The sequence below is a fragment of the Pyxicephalus adspersus genome, chromosome 10 (genome assembly GCF_032062135.1).
Source record: "Pyxicephalus adspersus chromosome 10, UCB_Pads_2.0, whole genome shotgun sequence".
Lineage (NCBI taxonomy): Eukaryota > Metazoa > Chordata > Amphibia > Anura > Pyxicephalidae > Pyxicephalus > Pyxicephalus adspersus.
Window position 1 is genome coordinate 13,335,182 of NC_092867.1, and position 27,302 is coordinate 13,362,483.

The 27,302-nt window shown below is 38.5% G+C and overlaps 1 protein-coding gene across 1 annotated transcript in view; it reads left to right on the forward strand.

The window, feature by feature from the left end:
- PTPRE (protein tyrosine phosphatase receptor type E) overlaps positions 1 to 27,302 on the forward strand; it is a gene marked incomplete in the record, with an annotated part of 115,624 nt that overhangs the window by 71,163 nt on the left and 17,159 nt on the right. Inside the window, 11 exon segments of the mRNA XM_072424695.1 lie at positions 602 to 669; positions 10,690 to 10,826; positions 13,026 to 13,116; positions 15,750 to 15,826; positions 15,918 to 15,954; positions 18,428 to 18,525; positions 19,243 to 19,362; positions 20,370 to 20,530; positions 23,033 to 23,168; positions 24,083 to 24,232; positions 26,572 to 26,665. Coding sequence (XP_072280796.1) covers positions 602 to 669; positions 10,690 to 10,826; positions 13,026 to 13,116; positions 15,750 to 15,826; positions 15,918 to 15,954; positions 18,428 to 18,525; positions 19,243 to 19,362; positions 20,370 to 20,530; positions 23,033 to 23,168; positions 24,083 to 24,232; positions 26,572 to 26,665 — 1,169 coding nt within the window.

Consider the following 27,302-nt stretch of genomic DNA (forward strand, 5'->3'; position numbering starts at 1 on the left):
ACAACTTCCAGGATTGTCATCTCTTGTGTCCCCCAAAAAACTGTCTGGTTCCGCTTTCCAATACCCGCATCAGTATCTTGTAATGAATTTGTAATGGGGAACTAATTAGTATAGTGGAGGACATAAAAGTGATGGTTTCTTAGCAAATGTCGAGGGGGGCTGTAGGAAGGAGGGGAAGTCAGTATTTCTACTCTGAGGTGGCCAACTTTTATATTGATGACAGGGTCACTTTAATAAATACAGATGTGCATTACCTTGCATCTCTTTTATCTTCCAGAAGCTTATCTATAAAATTAGTGTCCCTACTTGCTATAGGACCCACAATCCCAGTGCCATATGGTAAATGTGCTGACCTTTTGGCCATCAGTAGCTATGTACAGTCACCAGCTGAGTGACAGGTCATATGAACTATGACTGCAGAACAGGAAAGTATGAGTATGAGTCTTTTCACGTCAGCTTGATTCATACAGCAAAGCGTTAATTTTTTGTCAGTGTAACAGGAACTTAACCATATCACAAAGACACTTCCTGTATTTGCTCTATCAGAAGACGTTCATGGTGCAGGTATAATGCTAAAAGGCCGTGCTTTCCATTTCTTAAGGTCCAGGAAAAGCCGTAAAGCAGACGTCAGCTCTGGCGACAAGAAGATCGGAATCTTGGAAGAACAAGGTACATTTCACTAATGCTGCTCTTTTTGTGATGTATCAAATTCAGCCTGTGTGACTTTCTCATAGAAAAATGAACTGGGTCTCTGCATGAATAATTAAGTTGTTAATTAAATTCAGCAGGCTGTATTTAAAGTGAGTTTCTCCTTTTTATTAAATTCCATCGTCTTCTATTGTGTAAAATGTCAGCAATGCTGTCAGCTCTGTGAATTTCGTTTGGGGGAATGGAGTGTTTGCCTCTGATCAGCTCCGTTCCTAGTAGTTCAGACAATTCTATCAGACAATGAATGATTGGGGAGTTTCATTTAAAGAGTAAGCTCACACATACGGTTATTTCAGTTTCTGTTGAATGTGTGCTATTTAATTTACCCATAAGTTTTAATAACTTGACATGTCAGTGGTTTTGTGGGTTCTCTTTGGTCCCCCCTTATGTTACCAGATATTTTTTTCTTTTATATGGCAGAGGATTTAGCAGGAGGAATGAGACTCCAGTGAAACATCTTTGCTCGTCTTGGTGGTGACTTTAAGGGGGCTATACCTAGGATCCCCAGGGATAGGAAACCAACATGAGACTGAGCTCGCTTTGACGTAGCTAAAAAGTCATCCAAGTACCGTGCAGGACACACAGCTACTTATAGTCCCACAAAGCTGGAGATCTACTGATTGCCTATGGACAAGACTACTCCATACAACAGATATAAAGACAAACTCTGGGATAGCATGTAAACAGTACAATTAGCATGTGTAAAACTCCAGGTTTAAATCCATATACATAGTTGAAGTACAATGTGTTTAAATGGTTGCTAAATGATTTCTAATTATGTACCCTATAACCCTCATCATAAACAACAAGCCTTTGTTTATTCTGAAGGCCTGTAGCCGAAATGTAAACTATGTTTGTTTTCCAAAGGCTGTGCAAAATGAAGGGGTAAAGTATTTCATGGCTGGAATAAATTGATATATTTTATATATTGGATATATTTTTTATCAGCTTGAAGTTCAGACAGTCTGTAAATCATTTCTATGGCTCCAATGCCAGTTCTAAAGAGCATCACCCTAGGAGGGAAGTCTTGCACCAGCACACAGACATAGCTGACCTATAAGAATTTCAAACAAATTGTAAAATGAAGTGTTGGTGACACAGATTCAATCAAGCGGCTAGCTTATAAAAATAGTGTTTGCAGCTTTTTAACAATCCTATGCACAGAAAGAAACTGCAATCTTTGGGTGCTGCTGCTTTATGAAACTGGTATATTTTGGTGCTGGAGCCATAAATAGGATTTATATAGATTTTTCGGGAAGGCTGAACTCCACTTTATTATGCAATATACCCAAATTTAATGGAGCTCAACCAGTCACTGCCAGTTTCAGTTTTATTAAAACTCCACCTGTATTCCTTGACCTACACTCCTGTTCCAAAACATTTCATAATTGCTCTACAAAGCTCATAAACAAATTGGTTTTCAAAAGGTTGTTATTGAATTTTCAAAACATATTTAATGCTGAACAAAGAATGAAAAACAAATTATAGACTGAAAACAAGCGTGCCAACTAGGTGATTGTTAGGTGTGTCATTATAGGCAAAAGTTAGTCTATTATCAATACTTCTGAAGGGTGCAGAACTGCACTACTTCTGCAGTTCCTTAACCTATCAATGCCCTCCAAGGACCTATATCAGGGTGCCAAATATGTAATGGATGCTTCCCATCCCTTACTTGCTCTGAAACGCTTTAACTGTGGAGGTTCCTTAATGCAGGGTGTGTGTCATAGCATCCACTTTTCAATGCTAAAAGTCTGTATTTGCAGACTTTATCTTCAATTGCTCCTTATCAGTTTATCTTCAATTCATCACAAGTTCAAAGCTTTACTTTAAAATTGAACTCTTCCTTTAAAATATATTCCCTATTATCAAAGATATGAATCCACATGGTGTTCACCAAATGTCTTTGTAAACCTGGATTTTACCAATCAAAGTACTGGTTGCTCAGTACTGTGTATAGGAGAAAATTTGCCAGAAGGACTCATTAGGTTCACCAACTACAGGCTGCCTTCAGAAAACAACGCAGGAGCAGATACAAGACCAGTCACCCTTCACAAAGAAATAGAGCAGCAATGACTGGTTTGAACAAGAAGCTCCTGCATGATCTGTTTCATACTACGAGTTACGAAATAGATCTGGAAGAAAATGACAATGTGCATCATGATTCAATAAAAAATACAGGCACCTCTTTTTAGATTTAGGCAATACAGTGATATCTCGGCCCAAATCTTTGTTAGCCGAAACGTGAATTCCCATAGGTTTCTATTGAAAACCATTTAGTTTGTTCTGGATGCTGCCAACAATTTCAAGATAAGCTTTATAAAAAAAATATTTAAAAGCACAATATAAAATGTCATAAACCTACCAAAGGATGAGATGAACAGCTTCCCAATTGTAACAGTCTCAACATAATTTTAGGCAGCGTGGTGTCAGTTGCTGTAAAAAATCCTCACTGTAATTTAATCACAAACAAAGCAAAAAAACTTCTGGAGCAAGCTGTGCTTTGATATGCAAAAAGAAACAACTGCAGAGTTTGTCTTGGTCAAAAAAGAGTTACAAGAGGCTGCAGAAAGAGCTCACCTTCCTAAGATCACCAACAAACTCAGCTGTGTTTAGCAAAAGATTTTTTGTGCATGTCATGCAAACCACCTCCATCAAGCACACAAGCAGTAGGGTAGCCCCGTTCATATGGAAAGCGATGTCTCTCTCTCACTTTCTGATACAGTACACAGATAGTACTGTAAATTATCAGTCGTCTTACTTCCTGTTTTTTTTTTTGTTTTTTTTTACATTTGTTAGCTGAGTCCATCTTTGTTAGCCGAATCTCTTAAACAGTGGGGAAAAAATTGTTAGCCGAAAAATTTGTTAGCGGGGCAATTTTTTAGCCGAGGTATCACTGTATATGTTTATGATAGAGTTCATGATTTATGTTTGTGCACCATACACACAATTTTTATCCTCGAGTATTCTCTGGCAACCATGGATATCTTTATCTTTCATCTAATAAAGGTCTCCAGTAGGATTTGGCCGTATCTCAATAGAAAGTAAAACCCTCCTTTTGTATAAATCCTCATTTCGTCTTTACAGGAAACGGGAATCAGAAAGGAAATAGTTCACTTCCTAATTCCAGGGTCGCCGCTTGTTCATTCAGTATGAAAAGTCTGATTTATGGAGCCAGGTTATAAATGTATAAATAGAATTTAGTATTAGAATGTCTTTTAATTTCACATTTATCCATTACAGTCAGCCTGAATTGTGGGGACAAAGTGAATTTAGGAGACTTGGGAGCTTATTGACGAAAACATGGAAAACAGAAAAGCACTCTCCAATTTAAAGAATCTGACCACTTCAAAATCGCCATATTTAACACATGTTTAACAGGTTTTGTTCCTATTGATCCAGACTTTGATATGGGAGAGTAGAGGAGCATCACTCGCGTCTATAGACCAGCAGCCTCTCTGCCTATGCGTGGCCCCGCATTGGACTGTTTTCTTGACACAGGGAATTGTAGTAGCGGTGCTATTTCAATTTCAAGTTTGGCTAGCGACTTTGATTAAGTTTTGGCCCACTGTGTATTTGAGTTTGACACCCTTGCCATAGAGCCTTATAGAGAGGTAATCAATGCCTAAACAGATTTTTTGTCATTTTGGTCACAAAAGGTGGTCATTTTGGTAAAATTAGCAGTGCATGTTAATTAATACATGTTTGTGTGTGGTAAATTAGGACCAGACTACATCACCACAGGTTTATTTTGATCTGCTGTAGTGTAGGTGCATTGCCTTCCACTGTATTTACAATAAATTGTAATAAAATGATATTTTACCACAACGTAATAGTCTAAATAGATTCCTAACTCTTCTTCTAATGTGTTCCCCTGGCAGTTTGTCCATCTGTCACTTTTACTAGACACCCAGGAGAGGATTTTGTATACAAAATGCCATCATTAACCACATGCCGTTTTCAGAATACAAACCACACACTGGAATCAGATAGCAATGACGGACTTTCATATTCCGTGTGTACCCGTTTAACCTTCTAAAATAAGTAAGTCAGGCTAGAAGCAGAGGAAATATATAACACATTTACAGCCGGTATGGTGCAAGTTGTATAAATAAAGTGTGACATTTCAGTTTGACTTTCTTGCAGATTGTAATCTGTAACTATGTGATGTACACTTCATGCATTAAAATTATATTGGGGCCTTGTGTTGCTCTTAAAATGAATCCTGTGCAGCTCTTTGGATCCTTGTTTCAGGTTGTACATGGGGCTTTAACTTTTGCCTATGTCAAATTACTTCCTACCACTTTCCAAAGGCAGAAACTTCATTGGGTAGAGCAGTTCTGGCCTATGATCTAGCACTAGGAAGGAGTACAGCCCATACGACACATAGGCCTCTCACTTCTGCCCAGTCAAGATTACTTGGCACCCTTGTCGAATGCAGGAACTTCAATGGGTAAAGTGGCTCTAGTTTATGGGATCGTAATAGTAAGGAGTAGAGATTAATATCATTTTCATTTGAATCTTAATGTGTGACCTAGGATACTATGGGAAGCCAACGGAATGTTCAGGACTAACATGTAAGTACATGGAGGCACCACAAGTTCACTGCACTATTGTTGGTGATGCTTTTGGCCAGGTCGTGTTTACTTGAAGGATTAATGGTTAATTCAGCTTACCAGTTCCATGAAAATGTGTGTTTTTTATGGCTCTCTTACAATAATATTTTAAATTAATATCTTTTATATTATATGTGGGAGTCCCAAATGTACAGCTTTTCATATCGCTGCCAAAAGGGCTCTGGAAAAGGTGAGAATTCTAGACAATCCCCACAACTGCCCTGGCAGGTTAAGCTCTAGGCTACTTTTTACATACTGACCTAGCTAACCTTTGCTGGTTTGACAAAGAAAAACCAATAGGTATGCACAGAACTAGGTAGATTTGCAAATGAGAGTCTGAAAGCAAGCAGCCACTGTTATGCTCACTTTCAAACCCAATATCCTTTGCCACATGCCATACAAAAAAAATTATTTGTACAAATTTTTATACAAATAAATGTTTGCATGGCCTGTGACAGATCTTTATGGGAATGAGGGCACAGCAGTGGATGTTTGCTTTCAGACTCTCCCCGCTTCCATATTTGCAGTATTCTTGCAATACCTTTTTTTTTCATCATCTTGTATTGTAAGCTCTTTTGGGCAGCCAAGGTCTACTCCTCATCCAATGTCACTGTCTGTCTGTCATTGTCAACCTTTATTTTTTGTACAGTGCAGTGTATTATGTCGGCGCTATATAAATACAGTTTATTAATTTTCATGTTTCATTAAAAATCATGTTTGCCTCTTTCTACATTTTGGATTAGAGCTCTACTTTAAAATTATTTTCTAAAGTAGGTCAGGAACAGCGGTGGCATTTTTCCCCTATGACAGGCTCACTTTAGGTTTCAGTTTTGTGCTCATTTGCATATGACAATAAGGAAATTTGGCATCGGTGAATGCCAGGGATAACAATCTCAGGATTCCAGGAACTGGTTCAGCAGCGGTAGTAGGATTCTATCCTTCACATTGAAATGTTGATGGAAGAAGGAATGTGACATTTAAGCAGGATAATTATGCTCCCGCGTCTTGGGTTTGTTAATGTAGCGCTTCTTGTATGTGGTGGATCCAGTTTGTAATTACTGTTCCAAGTGAAGACATTAACATTTTCAGAGGCTTATGATAATGACTTATAAACTGTTATACGGAGACTTAATGGTTCATCTGTTCTCTTCTGAGTTATTCGGAGGTCTGAAAAGAATGTAGAACATCAGCAGTGGAGTTATTATGTAGACAAGGTTGTGTATAGCGCGAAAATCCATTACAAATATATTTCTTGAAAAAACAGAACACTAAACCTTGAATTGCACATTGGGACACAGAGAACGTGCTCATAGATTGTGCTTGTCCTTAATATATTGCATTAGTATGCCAGGTTCAGGGCTGTCTTTACCATTAGGTACAGTAGGTACATACCTAGTGGCAGCACACATTGTATGCCATCATCTGGAGAAATACAGTTATCTCATATAAGCTAATTTACACATTGTTTTAATATTCTAAGGCAAGTTTGGTCCAGGAAAATGTTCATTTCAAAGGGGTGATTCCGACTTGGGCCCTGGCCCCATAACAACCACTGCTTCTTACAATGGCCTCCTGTTAATAACTTGGTGTTGTGGGAATTGGGCAGGTATACTCTTTTGAAGGCGTCTTTGGAAAGCTACAGTCCAGACCACCAGCTCTTTATCTCCAGTGGGAGATCATCTTCAGGCCAATGGGGCTCTGCATTTAACTTATGGATGGTGGAAATGAAGGAGGACTTAGCTCCAAGTTTGTTAAAAGTCTAGGTCCTCTGTTATAGCATGTGCTCCAGATCTAGGTGTACCCAGATGTAAAACAGTTGGAGCACCCTTTCTCAAACTTTTTACCCCTAAGGAACCCTTCATATATATTTTTTTAGATTGTAGGACTCATGCAGCTAACTGTATCAAATTGGGAGGTCCCACTACTCGCAGACATCATAAAATGGGGAGTCAGTCAGCCATAGTTCCAGGAACCCCTACCAACCTCTATAGGGTTGTTATTGTTGGTTCTGACACTTGCTGGGGTTATCATTGTTAGGCCCGACACTTGATGGGGATTATTATTACTAAGCCTAACACTTGCCAGTATTTGTCATCACCAGTCTTGGAATTTTGCCCGAGGGTTGACATTGTTGACCCTAAAACTTGCTGGGGGGTTATTATTGCTGGTCTTGATATATGGTGTTCTTTTTTTTACTGGTTTTGACAATTCTTGAGGTTTTGTTTATTGCTGACTATGACACTTGCTGGGGGTGGGGGTTAATTGCTGGCCTTCACACCTACCAAGGGTATTGTTTGCTGACTATGACACTCCATTGGGGTTACCATTGCTATCCCTGATTCCCACCAAATTTTTTCGGGACTATGCAGGGCAGTGATGTCATGGCCGGAAATGTGAAAAAAAGGGATAGGGTTAGTGTGATCCACTGTTTCTCAACCAGGGGTCCTCCAGAAGCTGCTAGTGGTTGCTTGAGCAATGAGCAATTTATACTTTTCAGGTCACTCTGACTGTGAGCTCTGGATATAGTAATTAAAGCAGGGGTTCCCTGTAGACCTGAAATTGATTGATTGAAGGGTTGCATTGTTTAAAACGTCAAGGAACACTGGTATGATCCTAACTTGTTTTTCTAATAAAATTAACATTTCTTTTCATTTTCATATTTAATTTCAATTTAGACACATTTATACTTTAGACACAGTTATTATAGAGGAAGTAGATTGGATGAACGATAAAGTGTCTTACATTTTACAGAACAAGCCCGTTTAAAGCTTAACTAATTGCTACAAGGTTTTCCACATCACCTGGATAAATGAGAAGCTTCACAGAGAGTTAATATACAGTTAAAGCAATCAGAATTTCCTTGTCCTTGTCTTGTAGTGGTTTTCAAAGGCTTTGTCAGCACTTGAGTTGTCTCTTTTTATCTTTGAAGAATTTGCTGTGGTATTTAAACAAGGCTGCTTTCTGCTTTTTGCATATTAATAACTAAACCAATATCACATTCTTCTAATTCCTAATGAATGGAGAAACAAGGCTACCTGGCACTGAACACAGGTCACTCTGTACAGGCTAAAGTTTGTCAGACGACTTCATAACATTGCTTGAAAACATTAGCAGCTCACGGACCATTGAAAAAGTGAAAATGATGCAACTTTACATACGTTTTCTCATTTTGCATGGCTCTTCTTTGTGATCTTCTGCAGCAAGATTTCACAGAGTACCTAACTGGGTCACCAAGAGCGTATACTATAAAACTTGTATGGCAAGGGCCCACACTTTTTTGGCTTGCGAGCCACTTTAAAAATGACCAAGTCAAAATGATCTACCAACAATAAAAACTTGGACTTAATAACTCCTGTGCGAAATAGAGTTCATTTTGAAAGGCTGGGTTCCGCGATACACTCGCGTTGCCTTTGCGTAGACCGCGATCCACCTGTTGGGCACCCCTGTTGTATGGTATATTGTACATCATTTTTTATTCCTGTATCCCTGGTCACATTTAAACTTCCTATGTTTGAAATGAATTGGGATGGATTAAACTGCGCAAGTGGAGGGGTGGCATGGGATGCCAGAGCAATGCCTAAGTAGAAAATTGGAGCCTTGAACAGGTTGTTTGTCTTCTTTATATCACCTGCTGCAGAAACATGTACAGAACTTAGTTGTACAGATCCATTGTAGAATCTTTAATGAATCTGCAGTTTGTACATGAATAGTGATAATGAAGTTAATACATTCATATACAGTTTTAAAAAATGCTCTAATCAATGTAGTGAGCAGCTGGTATTGAAATCAGAAAGGTAAAATGGAAGTATATCGAAACTGAGAACACATGGGCAGCCATAAAGCTTATTATGTACTTTGTATTTGTGAGACCCTCATTCAGCATATAATTAAAAAAACTTTCAGCAAACTAATATGAAACTTATACAGCAGATATGGGTCCTGTTCCTGCCTTTATTATGCACATTTCCTATTAGTATCTAGAACCTGTTTATTATTTCATTCAAATTCTGACTTTCTAAAAGACTTGATACACTCCCTTGATTTGACAGTGCTTTGGTGTGCAAATAGGATTCTTAAGTGTAGAAAACTGAATTACTGTATGCAGTGTATGTGTTTTTTTGTTTGTGTGCAACCCTAAGCACTATGCTCAACATGAATCAGGGGTTACGTTTAGATGGACTTCAACCCAACATCTCTATTTCAATCCTTTGGGTGACTGCAGTCTAGGTGATACAGGCTAGGCTGGTGTCAAAAATTTCTGGGCCCCATATTAGGTAAACCTTCCATGGCCCCCTCGCCCATGTCTGAAAGTTTCAGCATTTCAAGTAAAGCTGAGGAAGCCAGATGCAAATGGAGAGTTGGCTCTACTTGCACCTGTGTCCCATGCTGGTTAGCCCAGAGCCAACATTTGCACTGGGCTCCCGTGCTGGACAGGTGCAATTGGAGGGTCTGAGCTAAACCAACAAGGGAGCCCACTTCTCTAGGTGAGAGGCCCTCACCTGTATTGCAGACAAGCTGACAAATCTAAATCTGGTTCACATTTCTCCCAGGAGTTGCCAGTCAAAACTGTACATGCACCATATCTTACAGTTCATATGCATGGGTTCACATTTCTCCATTTTTTAGTAAGATTCGGGGAATGTTCAGTTCAATCTAGTGGCCTCTAGGAAAAGACAACTTGCTGGGTTACTTCTGGGACCCAATTGAAAGCTTTTTTCATCTGGGCTCCTGGCTACAGGGAGCATCTCAACAAGGGGCATTATTGCCATTAATGAGGAAGAGTTAACCACATCACGACCTCACCTTCTGTATGAACTCATTATAGCGAATATTCAGTGTAGCAGGTTCTAGTATTTATAAGGTTTATTTCCCTTTGATACCTAATGATCTAATTATATTAGACTAATTAGCATTTATTTAATCCTTTCTTCTTCATCTCTCCTTAGCTCTTTTTTTGTAATTATTTTTGTACCAATAACATAATAAAAATTGCTTGTCTGCAGAATAAAAAGGTGGACCTCGTATTGCATTAATAAAATACATTGTGTTATTTGTACAAAAAGCATACACTTTGTATTTTAATAAATGGAAGGATTTGCAGGATGCAATTTGGATTTCATTGTCTATGGTAACACTTTTTGGTTTAAAATGATCAAATATACACAAAGCATTGCTCTATTTCTTTTTTTACCTATACAATATACAGAAAATAAAATAATTATTGGAGGATAATGTCACTAAGGCAGTAACGATAAGTTATCTATTTTTGTAATAGTCAGTTTTTGTCAGACCAGTAGGCCAATTGCTGCATTGTCGGGCTACCTATCACCTTGTTTTTTTAATGTTTTTCTATCATTTGTCCCAACAGAGCAGCAGAGAGTATTGTTAATCAGCAATTCTCCCACTGTCAACAAAACATACTTTCCTATCCCGGTGGAAAAGTTGGAGGAGGAGGTCAGGATAAGATCAGCTGACGATGGGAAGCTTTTCCGGGAGGAGTATAATGTAAGTCTGTATTCTGGTGGAGCCTCTACTTTATTTTTCCCTAGTTAGTCCTCCTATACACATTTCAGTGTAGATGGACATCACAAGAAGAAAGGTAAATATTAAGTATTGGGACAGATTAACCGTCTGGTGGACATTGGCCAACTGGTGGCTAATGGAAGCAACCTTTAACTAGACATGTGCCATCTTGTGTCTGTAGGTACCCTCACAAAAAATGTAAATGTAGCCATGCCAGTTAATGAAGCATATTGGATCCACAGTATATATGAACAAAGATCAGCACCAGGTGATGAGTTGGTTGTATTAGATATAAAGGACTGTGCAAAGTATATCTAAAGCCTAAACGTTTTTGGATAGTGTTGTGAATAGTTGATTTCTGCTGTTTTCCATGGTAGAGATTTCTCTTTACAGGCAACTATGTCTTTCACAGGCACATTCATAACAGGAAAATATGTTTGGAAAACATTAACAGACATGGATAAGATAATGTACATTAGTTGAACTTATTCACATGACCAGTCATAAACAGGTAGATATTGCCATAAGAATAAAGGATGGTGAGATATCTTCTTGTTCTCACCTGACACTGACCAACAATTTTAATCTGATTCTTACATTTCAGTGCTATGACTATTCATATATTGCAAAGGTTCAAGCATGTTATATATTATATAATGCAATCACCTATAATACTCAATAAAGAGCTCTAATATCATACATGATGTATGAAATCTGGAGCATTGCTTTCTATCTGGCCTCTCAAAATATCTACATTTCCACCCTCCATACACTTAGGTGCCACAAGCTGGTAGATTTATATCTTACTAAAAGAAGACTTAAGGAAGAATATAGAAACCGCCATTCCAGAAAATGATAATTGCCTTGCTAGCTTGATGACCTTGTTTCTTCAGTAGTGCACTGACCTGGAACAAGTATGCAAATCAGAACTTCATATTTTTAATCTGCCTACTTGTTTCAGTGCCGCAGTAAGTATTGATGCCAGGAGAGCGTACATTCAGAGAAAGATCAAAGATGGCACCCCTCGTATTTTTGCTGGTACTGGTTGCCTTTAACATTGTAGAATTAAGGTCTCCTGTGAAAATCTCTGTGTCCAGTTGCCACCATGGTTGGAGGTGCACTAGTCTGGGAGGAAGTTTGAATAGCTACAAAGGTGAAAAAGTCACCAAAGGGTGTCTCAGTTATTGGATCCTATGATGTATAGAGAAATGCAGATGAAGAGTACCCTCATAATTTAGCAACTGGGTCAGAGACCCAACTTCTCATTCAGTCTAGAGATAATAGTGGAAGCAATCTGGTTAGTTAGGTTGTGAAGGATCCTTTTGCTTCCCAATACCACTTGAATATAATAAACTGGGAGCATAAAGGGAATAATGAAGAATGTACAATGAGCAATATTCAAGTCACTGTGACAATAGGAAGGGGTTTCAACCTCTGCCCATTCCACAACTAAAATCTCTGGGTCCCAAGTCCCAGAGTCCTAGCTGCCTGTGATGAAGTTTTGGGGAATACTATAAATACTACAATTTTGGGTAATCTAGGGCTGCTGACATTACAACTAAGTTATCAACACCTAGCAGCAGTGCCAGGGATTATGGATGTCTACATCAGGAAGGCTTTTACAGGTATTAATATTGATAATGTACATTTAATGCATATATAATCCTATAGAAAGATTGTTCTTAAAATGAATGGCAAGAGTGTCTATTTTAAAATTGGTGTGTTGCTTCCTATTTTTACTTTCATGAACACAGAAAACTTATGCTATAACATACTGGGTCACTTTGCAGTTGTCAATAAGAAATAAAAAAAAAAAAAAAAAAGGACAAGAGTTTTGCCTGGAATGAGTGTGATCATGCAGACATAAGAAGCCCTAATGTAGAAACGGTTAACACGTCTTAGGGAAACAAACGTTTATTGGGCAAATGGAGCACCTGGGTAACCTGTGACCAGCCGCGAGCACCATCTTCCTGCTGCTGGAGTCAGACTAATTTGCCGCTGCAGGTAGAATTAACAGCAGCTGCTTTTCCTTAACCTGTCTGCATTGTGCAGTGCGCTCCGTGACTCCCATTAAGATGTGCTACAACTGTGATGGAGCGGACCCTCTGTAATCTAATTTCATGCTTTAATGCACTCTTATCGTTATAAGATAGTGAGACTCATTTGTTTTATTTTCCACAGTCGTTGCAGATGGGAAATCCTCAAGGATCGTTCGATGTGGCGAACAGAGATGAGAACAGGGAGAAGAACAGATACCCAAACATTTTGCCATGTAAGTCTTCATTTCCAATGAAGTGTCTCTTCGTAGACCTAACATTAATATTCCCCATTTTAAACTTAACCCCCTGCCAACCTATTCAGCCCTGCTCTTCCAATAAAGAAGTCACCAATGATCTAGGGTTGCTTCAGTTGGTCAGATTTAGGTTCAGCAACATTAAATGCCCAAAACATGAGGTCACCTGACTACTTGAATATATTGTCAATGGATTTTTCTTATTTCCCTATGGCAAGGCCAAATTCCAAGATCACAATGCCAGGACTTATTGGGCACAACTTGACCCAAAGTGTGGTTCAAAAACAAAAGACATAATTTTCACACATGGATTGGCTGCCACATTGTACAGACCTAAACCTCTCTTCAGCATATGCTGGAGAAGACTTTATACAGTTGTCCGACTCTACCATCATCAATATTAAAAAATATATACAACTCTGGACAGAAATAAATGTTGTGACAATGCATGAGCTTATTGAAACAATACCACGGTGAATGCTTGCCATAATCACAGCTACAGGTGGTCTAATGAAATTGAATGTTTGACTTTATTTGAGGCAGGCAGTGTATTTTAGTTTTATATATATATATATATATATATATATATATATTAGTGTTGTAGACTACCCCTCTCAAAGACTTCTGTTGAATTACTGTGAGTGCTCAGTAATTGAAAACATTCCAGGTGTCCATACAAATCTGTATATCAGGTGTCTTAAAATAAGTATTGCCTGGCTGCTAGGAATTGTGAATGTTTAGGAAGAAAATAGTGTTTTTTCAATGTAAATGGAAATTGTTGTTTTAGCTGAGGGTGAATACACGGCACGTGTCATGGAACATTTTTTACCTATATCAATTGAAAGTGAAATATGAAACTGCAGAGCCATTTGCAGCAATTGCGTAGCTGAGTTTAACATATCTTTAGGCTATAAATACATTCCAGGTATGAGCATTGCTTTTTGGGTGTGTTGTGCCCAAGGCAAAGAACGCAGACTATGCTTGTCTGATTCTGTCCATTATTTCTTAAAGGACACTCATCACTAAAGGAAATACAGAGGCAGCCAATTTCAGTCCAGACTTTTCTTTGGGAAAATGCTAGCAGCCTGACTCTTAGGCTGAACACATAATTTTGAAAGTCATTGGGGCAAGTATGCACCTTGAGGATATCGGAGGATTAGACACTGGATTCATTCTTTTTGGTGGGTCCCCATGGGGCTCACCCATAGTTTTTCATCCCCAAAATTAATTTTATTACCCCCACAATACCTAACATTGCATTACAGGTCAAAATTAACAGTAACAGTTTAAGCAATCCCATAATCTCTTGCAGTTCAGCCAAGCAATGCTGTCTTTAAAGAAATACAGCATATTGATTCTCCTTGACTGTGCAATCTCCCTCTTATTTGCTGTGTGCTTGAAGACTGTAACATATAAAAAGCTCACTTATGCTTACTTAAAGTCCCTAAACTGGGGGGCTACATTCGTTTTTTCTGCTAAATTTTTTTTAGCAAATACTGAAATTACCTGTTGATCACGTGTCCTAATTTCCACTGCAAATGTGGCTTTTTATGAGTGGACTGTTAAAGACCCCACTGTCCTTTAAAGACCCCACTTGCTTTACTCATTGGACACGCTCATTATCTGTTGACTTCTGTGGAGTTTGATGTGTGCCCTAACCAGAGCTAATACATGATCTAACTGATTATTGCTCGCTGATGAAAATGTGCTTTGTGTAGGTGTTATTTCTAAATAGGGAGAGATAATTATCATGTAGGGAGTCATCGGTGTGCTATAAAAGCCTTTAATTTAAGGCTCCAATAATTATGAAATATGTGGAAGCATTTCAAGCTGCTCTGCTCATTAGCAATGCTGGCAAGGTGATGGTGAGATTCCAGAATACCTTACACCACGAACTGTCCACTACAGATAATGATCTCTAATTTCATCAGGAGGTCATTGGTGTGAAAATAATAATTAAAACAAACTCCTGGCATTGCTATCAGTAGCCCTGTATTGTAAGTTGATGGCCAGCCTGCAAATATAGAGCACTGGCTGCTGGGATGGGGAAGTGAGAGAAGTAAACTAGGCTTTTTCAGTTCCCCTAGCCAAAAAATGAGCATTTAACCATTGCAACACAAGGGAAGCATCATTGCAAGGGTTGTTTTCTCCAATTTATCTGGGGTTTGGCTTTAGGACCCTTTTACATATGTTTGTTGCATTGCCATGGTATTTCACGTGTTAACATGAGTTCCATTAAGGCAACCCTTTAATTTTGAATAGACTGCCCATATCTTATAACACACCTAAAAGTAGACATATTTTTTAAAATGCACAAGCATATTTTTTTTTTTATTGCTTTAGGATAAAGCTTTGGTATGAGTTGTCATGTATCGCCCCCATAACAGGTATTGATGTTTAAAACAATTGGCACATGGCCATGGCACATCAACACCCATGTGTTATTAAAATACATTTCCAACGATTATATTTCCCATTTTTTTCTATTGTGCTAAACTGCATAGATGTGATTTGACCTATATTAGCTCTTATTGTTTTTTCTGAATGTTGGAAAGAACCAAGAAATCTCCCTGGAAACTCTTTAACTCTATTTCTTCTTTCTTTGTTCCCAGATGACCACTCCAGACTTGTGTTGACGCCAATTGAAGGATGCGTATGTTCAGACTACATTAACGCTTCATACATTGATGTAAGAGCCCAGTCCTCCATCTGTTATCTGCATGTTCCCTTCTCACTGATCTTGCATATTTCATCTTTTTTCTCTGTTTTTTTCATTTCAGGGTTATAAAGAGAAAAATAAATTCATAGCAGCTCAAGGTAACTAAGTACTGTGAACTATAGGGATGAATTCTCTATGGAACAACAGGAACCGTATTCAGTGGAAACATTATCTAGACAACCCTGCAATCTTTATTGTTCACACAAAATTTTTTTTTTATGATAGGGGACCATTTATATATTCTTATTATGGCCCAAAAAATGCATACCCAACATGATAGTCTTAACCAGTGTATGTAGCCAACTGTGGACACCCATGCAGAACTCACCTGGGGCCCCCAGCTCCATTACTTCTGTTACATCCACAATCTGACACAGAAATGAACCACAAGCAGGACATTTGGATGGAAAGAACGAATTGCCAGATTGTCCAGTTGTCCTGGTTGTGGCTCGAGTGTCTTACACCAGCTTCAAAGCACAGGATCAAGTGTTCCTGTGCATGCTTGCATTGACTGGTACTACTTTCAATGGCTGTGCAAGGGATCCTCCTGCACTCCCCTACAGCCCCGGCAGGAGGGGGGTCCCTGTTAGCTGAGGAGTGCCTGGGGCCATTGTGCAACGACACACTTCTCACCTCCCAATGTCTACCCTGGGTCTCAACTCGAAAAAGTCACATTTATCAAAAATCAGTTAAAATAATTCAATTCATGATCATATTGTTGTTCGACATGACTAAAATCTCATCATGCAGGGCAATTTATTGTACTTATATTCCTATTGTGTTGCTATTGATTTGTTGATCAGATTTAATAGTAAACTCAGTCGTGATTCAAATAAATTATCAAACAATTGGTTGGTACATCAAATATCTGTAGCTGATCACAAGAATTATTACTACAATAATAATATTAAATATAACATAAATTTAAAATGACAGTAAAGGAAAATCTCATGATGTATGACTAGCATTATCTTTATGGGGCGTCTATTATTTAAAATTAGGTAAAACCTGATCCATAGGCTTGTACAGAGACAGAAAAGAAGTGAAGCCAGTCATTGCATAATGCTGCTAGGCCAGAAGCAAAAATTACATTTGTAATGAGTAAATATGCAACTATTGTCATGTACAAAAATATATTTACAAATGATATACCTAAATTTGTATAAAGAAGTGAATCTGACTGTAAACAAACATTCTCTGGTGGAGAATCAATCACTGCCATTGAAAATGCAGAGAACTGGATGGTTCTCCAATAGAGAATGCTGAGTCTCAGAGTCTATTCTATATAAAAAAAAGTGTTTGATGATGGGAGCCAAAGATGGCTTCAGTGATTAGGATTGCCTTGGAGCTGCTAGGCCATTCATACCGTGTCACTCAGTACTGGAAACATTCATGTGATGTGTGATTGTGCTGAAACAGGAAGAGACAGAATATGTTGGTATTTCTTCCCGCCCTATAGACTTCCTATGTGTGAAATTCCACCCTCATTTACAAGTCACTGTTCTTTAAGAGGAAAATGAGTCAAGTTAGACTCGTAGAAAGTTCCGGGCTTTTTTTAAAGTTTTTATGGCTTTGGTGCTGCAACCATCTAGTAGAAATGTAGACAGCAGGGGCCTCCAACTAGCATTTTTTTGGGGAATGTTTATGTTGGATGTGATCATGTATTTAATATTAACAAATACCATTCATAGCAAACTTCTTATTAGAAGCTGAATATTGGGAAAAAGTAACATTACCATAATACAACATGCCACTAGCATTAACACGGCACCTCTTGGTTAGTTGTATTAACTGTTAATCCTGCAATACGTTCTGGTATTTTTGTATGTATGTATGTAATAGGATAACACCCTATGAATGGGGTAGTCCTAGAAGACCATGTAGTATTAAATGGTTGCCATACAGTAGATGTGATGGTCGGGGTCTACATGTTTATGGTAATATCGGTTACATAGACATACTAGTTGCATTTGTTGGTAGATGTGATGGTCGGGGTCTACATGTTTATGGTAATATCGGTTACATAGACATACTAGTTGCATTTGTTGTTCGGCTTTGGGTTTGTGTCAAACTGCACCGAACAAGATACGAAAGCAAAACATTTCTGATGTTCAGAAATCAGATTGAGTGACTAGGCCAATGACCGGTATGTTGTGCTTGTCATTATATTGTTGATGGCAAGTATAGTATATGGGTCTGCTAATCCAACCCGCAGATAACAGGCTGTCAATGGCCACCAGCTGGATTGGCTGAGCCATACACTATACTAATCATTGGCTGATGTTTATTTGTTTAAGTGCACTGTACACCAGAATTTTATCCCAATTAACGTCAATGGAATTCAAATTTAGCTATCAAATCAACCTAAGTTTAAGGGATAGTTTGGGTGAGCTGTGAGTGAATTGAATAGAGGACCTGAATTCTGGGGACTTCAGTGGATGAGCTTAGTGCATAGATGCTATTTTCCAAAGTAACATGTTTTCTTTAAAGTGAAATTCCAGAAAAAGTAAATTGTATCAAAATAAGTAAAAAGCTTTATAGTTCTAACACACAGAATCATTCATCCCTTAGGTCCCAAGCAAGATACCGTCAATGACTTTTGGAGGATGGTCTGGGAACAGAAGTCGGCCACCATAGTCATGCTTACAAACCTGAAAGAAAGAAAAGAGGTGACTTTCCTTTTATGTGTGTCCATTGTCTCTCTCTCTACAGTTCCACCCTATATACTGACATATAGCCAGTGTTAAAGTTCACGTGTAACATAGGAGGGGGTGAGGCTGCAATAAGGAAGTGCTGGGAGAATGTGACGTTAGTGTCACTTATCTCTCCAAGGTTGCCTAGAGTGCAGGATAATGCTGGCGATGATGTCACAAGGCTCGCTTCCTATGATTTATGGTGATGAGCTGTTTCTGAATTTTAATATATGAACTACAAAGCATTCACTGCATTATACAGATAACACTAATGGCTGTTGAAGCAGATTAAGTAGATTGTTATCAGGGTGTTTTTCAAGGTTAAAAAGGGAAATAAAGTCATTTTTATGCAGACAGTAAAGACAAGATTGCAGAGACGTTAACCAAATAAAACTCAAGTCAGATCGGAAAAGAGAATTTATTATAATTGGTATATGCTGTCATCCCCTGCACAGCAGCACCCAGACTAGAGGAATTTTAGAAGTCGGGCAGACTCTGCTTCATGCACATGTTGACAAAGCAGAATAAGCAGAGTTGATGACTTATAGCTGTCTTGTTGCCAATTATAGTTCAGTAAGCAAGCTGGGAGGTGACACCACACTACATTCTTTAGCCCCAAGAGCTGTCTAGTAAAATGTTGAACCTTTCTTATACATCTATAATGAGTTTACTCATGTCTTTCGTCTTTTGCAGGACAAATGTTACCAGTACTGGCCTGACCAAGGCTGTTGGATCTACGGTAACATCAGAGTCTCTGTGGAGGATGTTATTGTCCTAGTAGACTACACGATACGAAAGTTCTGCATACAACCAGTAAGCCCTTGGCATGTCCATTTTTTCTAACAAAACCAGTTTGGAACCCTGGTTGGCCTTTTTAGGCATCCAGATCCATAACATGTGGAGCACATTGTAACTCTTTCAGGATATCTTTGGAGAGTCAGGGCGATTAGTAGAAGACTTGGAACATTAATTAAAAGGACATGTGCACTTAGTAGAAGATCCAGAGCACTTATTGGAAGACTCTGAAAATTTAGTAAAAGATTAAAAAGCTCAGTTGAAAAACTGAGGCATTGAGTTGATGATCAAGGGCAGGTTCTTTGGATGCCAGGGTAGACGATCTGGAGCATTTAGAAGAAAATCAGGGGACTATTGAAGGTTTAAAGGAATAACTGGAGCATTTAGTTGAAGATCAGGTAAGATCAAGTGCAGGTTCTCTTAAAGGAGGGGACATTTAGTAGAAAATCAAGGTACTTGGTGGAAGAGCAGTAAGCAGAACATTGGCATTAGTAGAAGATGCAGGGCAATTAACAGAAGATTGGTTGGTAGAAGATCAAGAAGCTTGGTAGAACCACTGAGGCACCTAATTGATGTTCAAGGGCAGATTCTTCAAATACTAGGCTAAAAGACCTGGAGCATTTAGAAGAAAATCGAGGGACATAGTGGAAGACCTGGAGCATTAAAAAGAACAAGGGCGCTTAGTAAAAAACTCAGAGCGCAGCAGAAGATCAGGAAATTTGGTAGAACAACTGGGATACTTAGGTTAAGATGAAGGGCAACGTCTCTGAATATCAAGGTAGACGACGTCTCTGAATGTCAAGGTAGAATAGACGAGTTTGGATGAAGATTGGAGGCAGATTCCATGGATGATGGGATCTAGCAACACCCCTTTTTTACCTTTAGTACATCTAAGCAGTGCATAGTTGCATGTAAAGGAAGTTTTTAGAGCTGTGACTGTTTTCCAAATTCCCTCATTTCTTTGTATGTAGACCAAGTACCACTTTATTAAATCTAATCTTTGCCTCTCACTTTTTACAATACAGGTTCACGATGGCTGCAAGGCCCCCAGACTGGTTACACAGTTGCATTTTACCAGCTGGCCTGACTTTGGAGTGCCTTTCACACCTATTGGCATGCTGAAATTCCTTAAAAAAGTCAAGTCGGTCAATCCTGCCCACGCCGGACCCATCGTCGTTCACTGCAGGTAAGATATACCAGATACCTCATATAACTAAAAAAAATACCAGGTAAATTAAACGGTGCAGCTTTTTCAATGGGCTCCAGTACCTGTAAAAGCCAAGAAAGACCATTTCAGGTAAAAAAAATGCACAAAGGCTGCACAACCTGCTTATGGTGTAGCAACTTCCAACCTTTCCCATACTATTGAAAACAAAAAACATTTAGTGGACAACCACTTTAACAAAATAGCTTCTGGGGGATGAAGTAGGAATGTCCCATGTTAAACTCTGTGAAAATAGACAAAATCCAGGAATTTTATTTTTGCAAAAGAAATTGGGACATATTGCCACAGATCTCTCCTCCACCTGCAATTTAAGTGACACCACCATGTTCCAAGCCTTGCGATTTACTTAAAAAGTTTAAAAAAATACTTTAACTTAAAAAAAAAGTGCAAAAACGTATTTGTATGTTTCCACAGGTGCATATGTTCCCCACTACTACTGTGGGGGTAGCAGTAATATTTGCTTACTTTGAGTCATAATAACAATTCCTTGTTAATAAACAATCTGTTTATTCCATTATTAATTTTGTGGTTTCTTTTATATATTGTTTAGATAAATGCAGACATATAAGGCTGGATAAAACCTTTGCAGATTTCATGAATCTGTTAAGTGTTAACTTTTAACGTAACTTACATTTTTTTCTAAGCTGTTGAATTCTGATTGGTCACATGGCACAGATATGGCACCTCCATGCTCTTTATTCCTATTATATATTCAGATCTTTGTACAGGAGAGATGATTTCCCATCGTGTACAGCAGGGGGGCTGCAGCGGCAGCGTTTCTATTCAGGTTAACTAAGGACTTTCTGAATTATAGATGTGTCAGCTGGGATTTGCTCAGTCAGTTACGTACCGTCTAACGAATTTCTGTTAATTTGTAAAGTGGAAACTCAGCTCTTTTTTCCCCGTCATACTTAAAGGGCAACTCCAAGCAATTCATATATATAGCTGTAAATCATATAAAGGATTTCTAACGTGTTGTGATCACCCTATCACTGAGACAAATATGAATAAAAATGTGAATGTCGCTGCAAGCCATTAGTCTGACTTTTTTTAACCCTAAGGACATATTACAAGCACTGTAACATTATGGTATGTATTCATAAATGATTCTCTTGTCAATTCAACTGAAATTTGGTAGTTTATTTGTTAGAAGATGCAGTGTTTACTGTCATGACTGCTGTGCTGTTTTGATACTGGTCTTCCAAGGTGTCAGAATAAGGCTGTTAGAAAACGAACGATTAATGACCAATCATCAATTATTCACAATTATTTTGAACGATCGTATAGTGCATGATTCTGTACACGCTGTTACGATACGATCGTTCAAATATAATCCACCAATAGTGTACACACACTAGATACGATCGTTTGAACGATGTAGGAAGTGACATGTACAGGGGAAAGTATATCACCGTGAAAAGTAATACCACAGTGGGTATTGTTTGGGCTTCCTTCTGTCATATCTTTGGGAGGGGATACATCATGTGATCCTGATTGGCTGGGCCGCCCTCACTAATATTTGTTATTGATCTTTTATTGATTCCTGTAATGGATTTAAACTTGTGAAAGAATGATAAGGGAATGGAAACGGAATTGATGTCATACACAAAAGCAATTACATTTACATTTTTTGGCAATATAATTAAAGCTAAATTGGATTTCACTTCACTTTAATTATATTGCCATGTGCAATTATATAATATATAACTTGTTGGTGGCATTATAAACAGTCAAATTCAGGCTGTTATTTCTGCAGATTTAATTAAAGCAGAACCCTGGCTACACTGTCACTCTTGCACAGTTGTAGCCCCCACCCCACCCGAACTGAAATTGCTGCAATTAGGCTGCTAGACATCAGCTGGATGTGGCTGTAAGATAAAAAACAAAAAAACAAAAACTGCTTTAAAGCTCAGCTTTAGACAGAATAGGGGAGGGTTATGACATTTTATGTGCACTCCAGTGATGTACTTACTGTTATCAGGGATTTTGGATGTTCCAACTCTTCTTGTTGCACTCCCCCCCCCTCCTCTCTCTCTTCTCTCTCCCCCTCTCTCTCTCTCTGTTCTCTCTTTCTCTCTCCAGGAGGCTGGCGCCTTCTAGTGGTAAAAATAAATTATTATTGAGGATGGCTTGAGGGTAAGTATTTTAGACAAATTATTTGATATTTGATTTTATATATTTATTTGTACTATTACTGGGCCAATCATTTATATTTTTAATTGTAAAATGCTTTACTAGTTTTCCCTCCACACTTCCTGTGTCAATGCATATAAAAATGATGTCTTATTCTGCCACCTAGTGGTCAATTATTAAAGGTGCACAACAGTCACAATAGTAAATGCTATATAGTCTAACAAATTTACAGGTGAATCTAGGTTGAATTGACAGGGGAATCATTTATAAATGCACCCCAAAGACAAATAGGATCAGTTCATGTAACCTGCGCACCTTTGTGTTTTTTAGTGCTGGTGTAGGGCGGACGGGAACCTTCATTGTAATAGATGCCATTATAGACATGATGAATGAAGAAAAGAAAGTGGACGTCTTTCATTTTGTTTTGAAAATCCGCAGCCAGCGACCTCAAATGGTTCAAACGGATGTAAGTGGGATGCACGTGTAGCATTGATCTACCTGAATATATGTCCTAATGTGCACCTGTGCCTAAAATACGATTGTTGAACCATTCACTTATCCTTAACTAGCATAAAAGTAGCTTTAACCAAATCATCACTGACCTCTCTAGATGCTTGTAATGTGGCAGGCTGCTGCTTCAGCTCTCATGGAAATATCTAATGTTTCATTGTCTGCATTGCATTGAAAATGAATGATTCCACAATGCCTGCAGAGACAGCTGTGTGAGGCAGCCTCTGAACCGCCATGTGCACTGCTTTATTAAAGGCAATGGAACTTTGCCGACCTGCTTTGGACATGGATTCCAAACACCAGTTATTTGATTGAACCTCAAAGTGTATGGTAGATTGGCATCCTTTTTAAAAACAATGTCACATGTTAAGATGCTCTAGTAAACATCTCCTACAGTTACTAAATATGAGGGTAAGGGCACTTGTTAATGGCAATATTGTACATGCTTATCCACTCATGCCATTTTCTTTTTTTTAATAAAGCCCCATGTTGTGCTAAAATGCAGCTCTATTTGTAATATTCACTTGTACTGTTATCTGCAGTTCCTTTATTAAGCCACAAGATGTCCTCAGCCTTTAACCTCACAGTACAGGGCATCATAGAAGACTGAGAACATACTGTGAGTACGGGGTATTATGAACCTGAGGAGGCATTATGGTGAGACTCTGCACTTGCAATGTATTGATGCAGTGAGTGGTGTTGATGCCAGCACTAGGAGGCAGGAGAGCAGTGCTGAACTTTAGAAGATGATAGCATCGTTAGTAATTATCTACAAATGTATTAATGGCACTTATAAATATTAAAAATGGAATAAAACTGCATCTCTAAACTATATTCTTTGTATTTTATTACCCCTATCCTCTTATTTAGATGCAGTATTCATTCATCTACCAAGCCTTACTTGAATACTACCTCTATGGAGACACAGAACTCGATGTGGCCTCTTTAGAAAAACACCTTCAGAATCTCTACAGCCCAGCACCACATTTTGAGAAAACTGGCCTTGAGCAGGAGTTTAAAGTAGGTTTAGGTTTTGCATTTTTATTACAGCATATAAACTTGAGTATAAACCTACAAAATATGTTGTCACTGCTTACAATCAAAACAGTAATCAATAGAAATGCCAACAAAATGAATGTGAATAAATACAATCATGGAGTGTAATTTTAAAAACTTCTGCTCCACTTCCGGAGTCCTGATCATTGGCCATCTTGTTTGGCCAGGCCGGAATAATGTATCTTACGTGCCTATTTATTAGCAGCAGCCATGGGGGATGCCAGTTTACTTGGCATATCTTAGCATCATATGAGGTATACATTTGCAACTCATCATTTTTTTAAAAGAAAATATTGATCAGGCAGGTAAGTATTTTTTTTGCAGAAGGGACATCACCTATCTTTTCTGCAGTAAAAATCATGCCTACTTGCAAACTCTTAAAGCAAAACTGTCAAGTGAACCTTTGTACATTGTTGTTGGCCGCCAGAAGATGGCGCTGTGTCCTCATATAAAGTGTTTAACAAACTCATGTTTTCTGTCTCTGACCGCAAGTTTGTTTCACACTTTTTATGAGGACCCAGCACCATCCCATAATGCTGTGGTGTCATGGAAGCAAACTGTGTTAAATGATTTGTATTTGAGTAATGGAAAATAAGATCTATTAGACTACTTGGTAAACATATTAAAACTAAAACAAACCCAATTTTACTTGCAGAAATAAAAACACCGGAACCGAATTTTTGTTGCCATTTTTAATAATGTGTGCATATCTTTGCTGCTTGTTTTAGGTTATTATGCTGCAATAATAATACCATTAATGTTTTTGGTTGTAATTAGTAATCAACTTAACATTAACATCTGCTTTTTTTATTTTTCATTTGGGGGAGGGGGTTTATTGGAATGCCTTTAAAAGGTTAACTGCGATGGTTATATTATGATCCCAGTGCCAGCTCTTCAGCCGGTAGTAGTTATAATATTGGATTTGCCTTTTGCACAGCGGGTTTGTGTTACACATACGCTGAGTATTTTACTGCTGCATACCAGCCGATGCCAGCTGGATAGAGTACAGCTCCATTACAAAGCTCTGCATTGTGTGACCGAGACAGCTTACTTCTCTGTAAAGTGAAAACATTTACATGTCCATCAGAGATACTGTCACTGAGTAACATTGAGTGTGTGTCTGATGGGAATCCACAGCTGTCCTGCTCATCCATGGGCCAATGTCACATGCAGCCATCTCATGCCTGTGCTCTATACACCCCAACCGAACCACCAGTTTCAGCTAAATACATTTTGGGTGCATTAAAACAAAAGGTTTTTTCTTCTATAGCAGCTGCAGGTTAGTTAGAACAAGCCTGTCCCCCGCCTTCAACTTTACAGAAGGACCCATGCTTTAAGGAAGCAGTGGTCTCACTGCAGAGATCAGATCAACCTCCTACTGAGTCAGACTTTTATAGCTCTTAAATTAGAAAGGATCATGCTTCCAGCTGATTAGCGAGCTTTGGGCGGGGTGTGTTGGAGCTCTGCAAGGAGACTATTGCTTTTACACTGCACTGATCCTTGTTTGCAGGGTGCTGGCAGGGGGAGGCTTTTCTACTTTGTGGCTACTTGCAAGACAGTGAACACCTTTTCACCTGGAATGTATTCAGCTGATTTAAAACTGAAGATTGAATTGGATTTTAGACCAGCCATTTAAATTGCAGGAAATATCAGCTGAGCGAAAGAGGAGGAGCTGCTCTTGCCATGTATATTCAATCTCTAGCACTAAAGCATTTGGATAACACAATTTTTAAAAGATGTAATCAACAATGGCAGCATTCATTCCCTTAGTATGTGTCCTTCAATAGCAGATGCTCTATATAGGATGATTTATATTTTTGATTTGTCAACAAAAATCCAACTAGTATACCTGTTAAATAGTTTCTCTTTGCTTCTAGGTGCCTGACTCGCTAACTAAGGTCTAAGCTCCCCCCAACACACAATTGTTAATTATCATTTAATTGTACTGTATTATTTTTATTAATTTATAAAGTGGTGACAAATGCTTGAAGAGGTATTTGCAGCAGTCCCCACCCCTGAGGAGCTTAAAATCTAATATTATACCACAGTCATAGAATACATTCATTGCAAAGCCAATAATTATTTGTTCATAAGTGGATCACCTCCAGCAAAGACACAGAACGCAAAGAAGACTTTATAATCTTCATAGTGGGTAAATCTGAAAAACAAAACAAAATGAAAATCTAGAAACTTTATAAATACAACAAAACAAGTTGATAATTTAGTTCAGAGTAACAGGGTTCTGGTTCAGTTTTGAGGCATTAGGGGAAACGATTAAAATGGGATTTTTTTTGTGTTTCTAGAAGCTGACAAATGTCAGAATAATGAAAGAGAACATGAGGACTGGAAACCTGCCAGCAAACATGAAGAAAGCCAGAGTCATCCAGATCATCCCATGTAAGTAACTGATCTTCTGGATACATGCATAGCAGCACATTCACTGTCTGATCGAAAGAACTGAAATCCAGTGAATGAAAAGGATAGGCCAGGAATAATCAGGTTGGGGAAGGAGGGGTTAGATGGTGCTGGACATCCTGCAGACAGGAAATGTGGCTCTATCTAACTTGCTGAAGCTTCTCATGAACTATGAGACTCTCACAGTGTGCATTAAATTACACCAAGCGTATTTAGTACAGGAGAGGAGCCTGTAAAGCTGTGTATGACTGTTGGTGCCACTGGAGTTCGTCTGGAGTTTCTAAGTTGTAAGAAACCAACTAAAAACTGATGTTAGAAGCTTTGCTGGGATCTAAGGATGTGGGATCTGAGAATGAATTATGTCACAGTACCAGCAGTTAGAAAGGACAGTGTGTGTGTGGTGGGGGGGGGCTTGTTTCAAACCTCTTGTACTACTGTCCTGTCCCTTGCAGATGCACAGGAGTTTATTCTATCTGAGGTCAGGCAGGTAAAAATGCTTAATACAGAAGAGACATGTCTGTCCCTTCTGTCCCTTTCTGTAATAAAGCCCTGCCTGATCGCAATTTATTCAAGTGGAACTTTGGTTCTGCTTTAACATTGAAGGGTTACAGTCACTGTT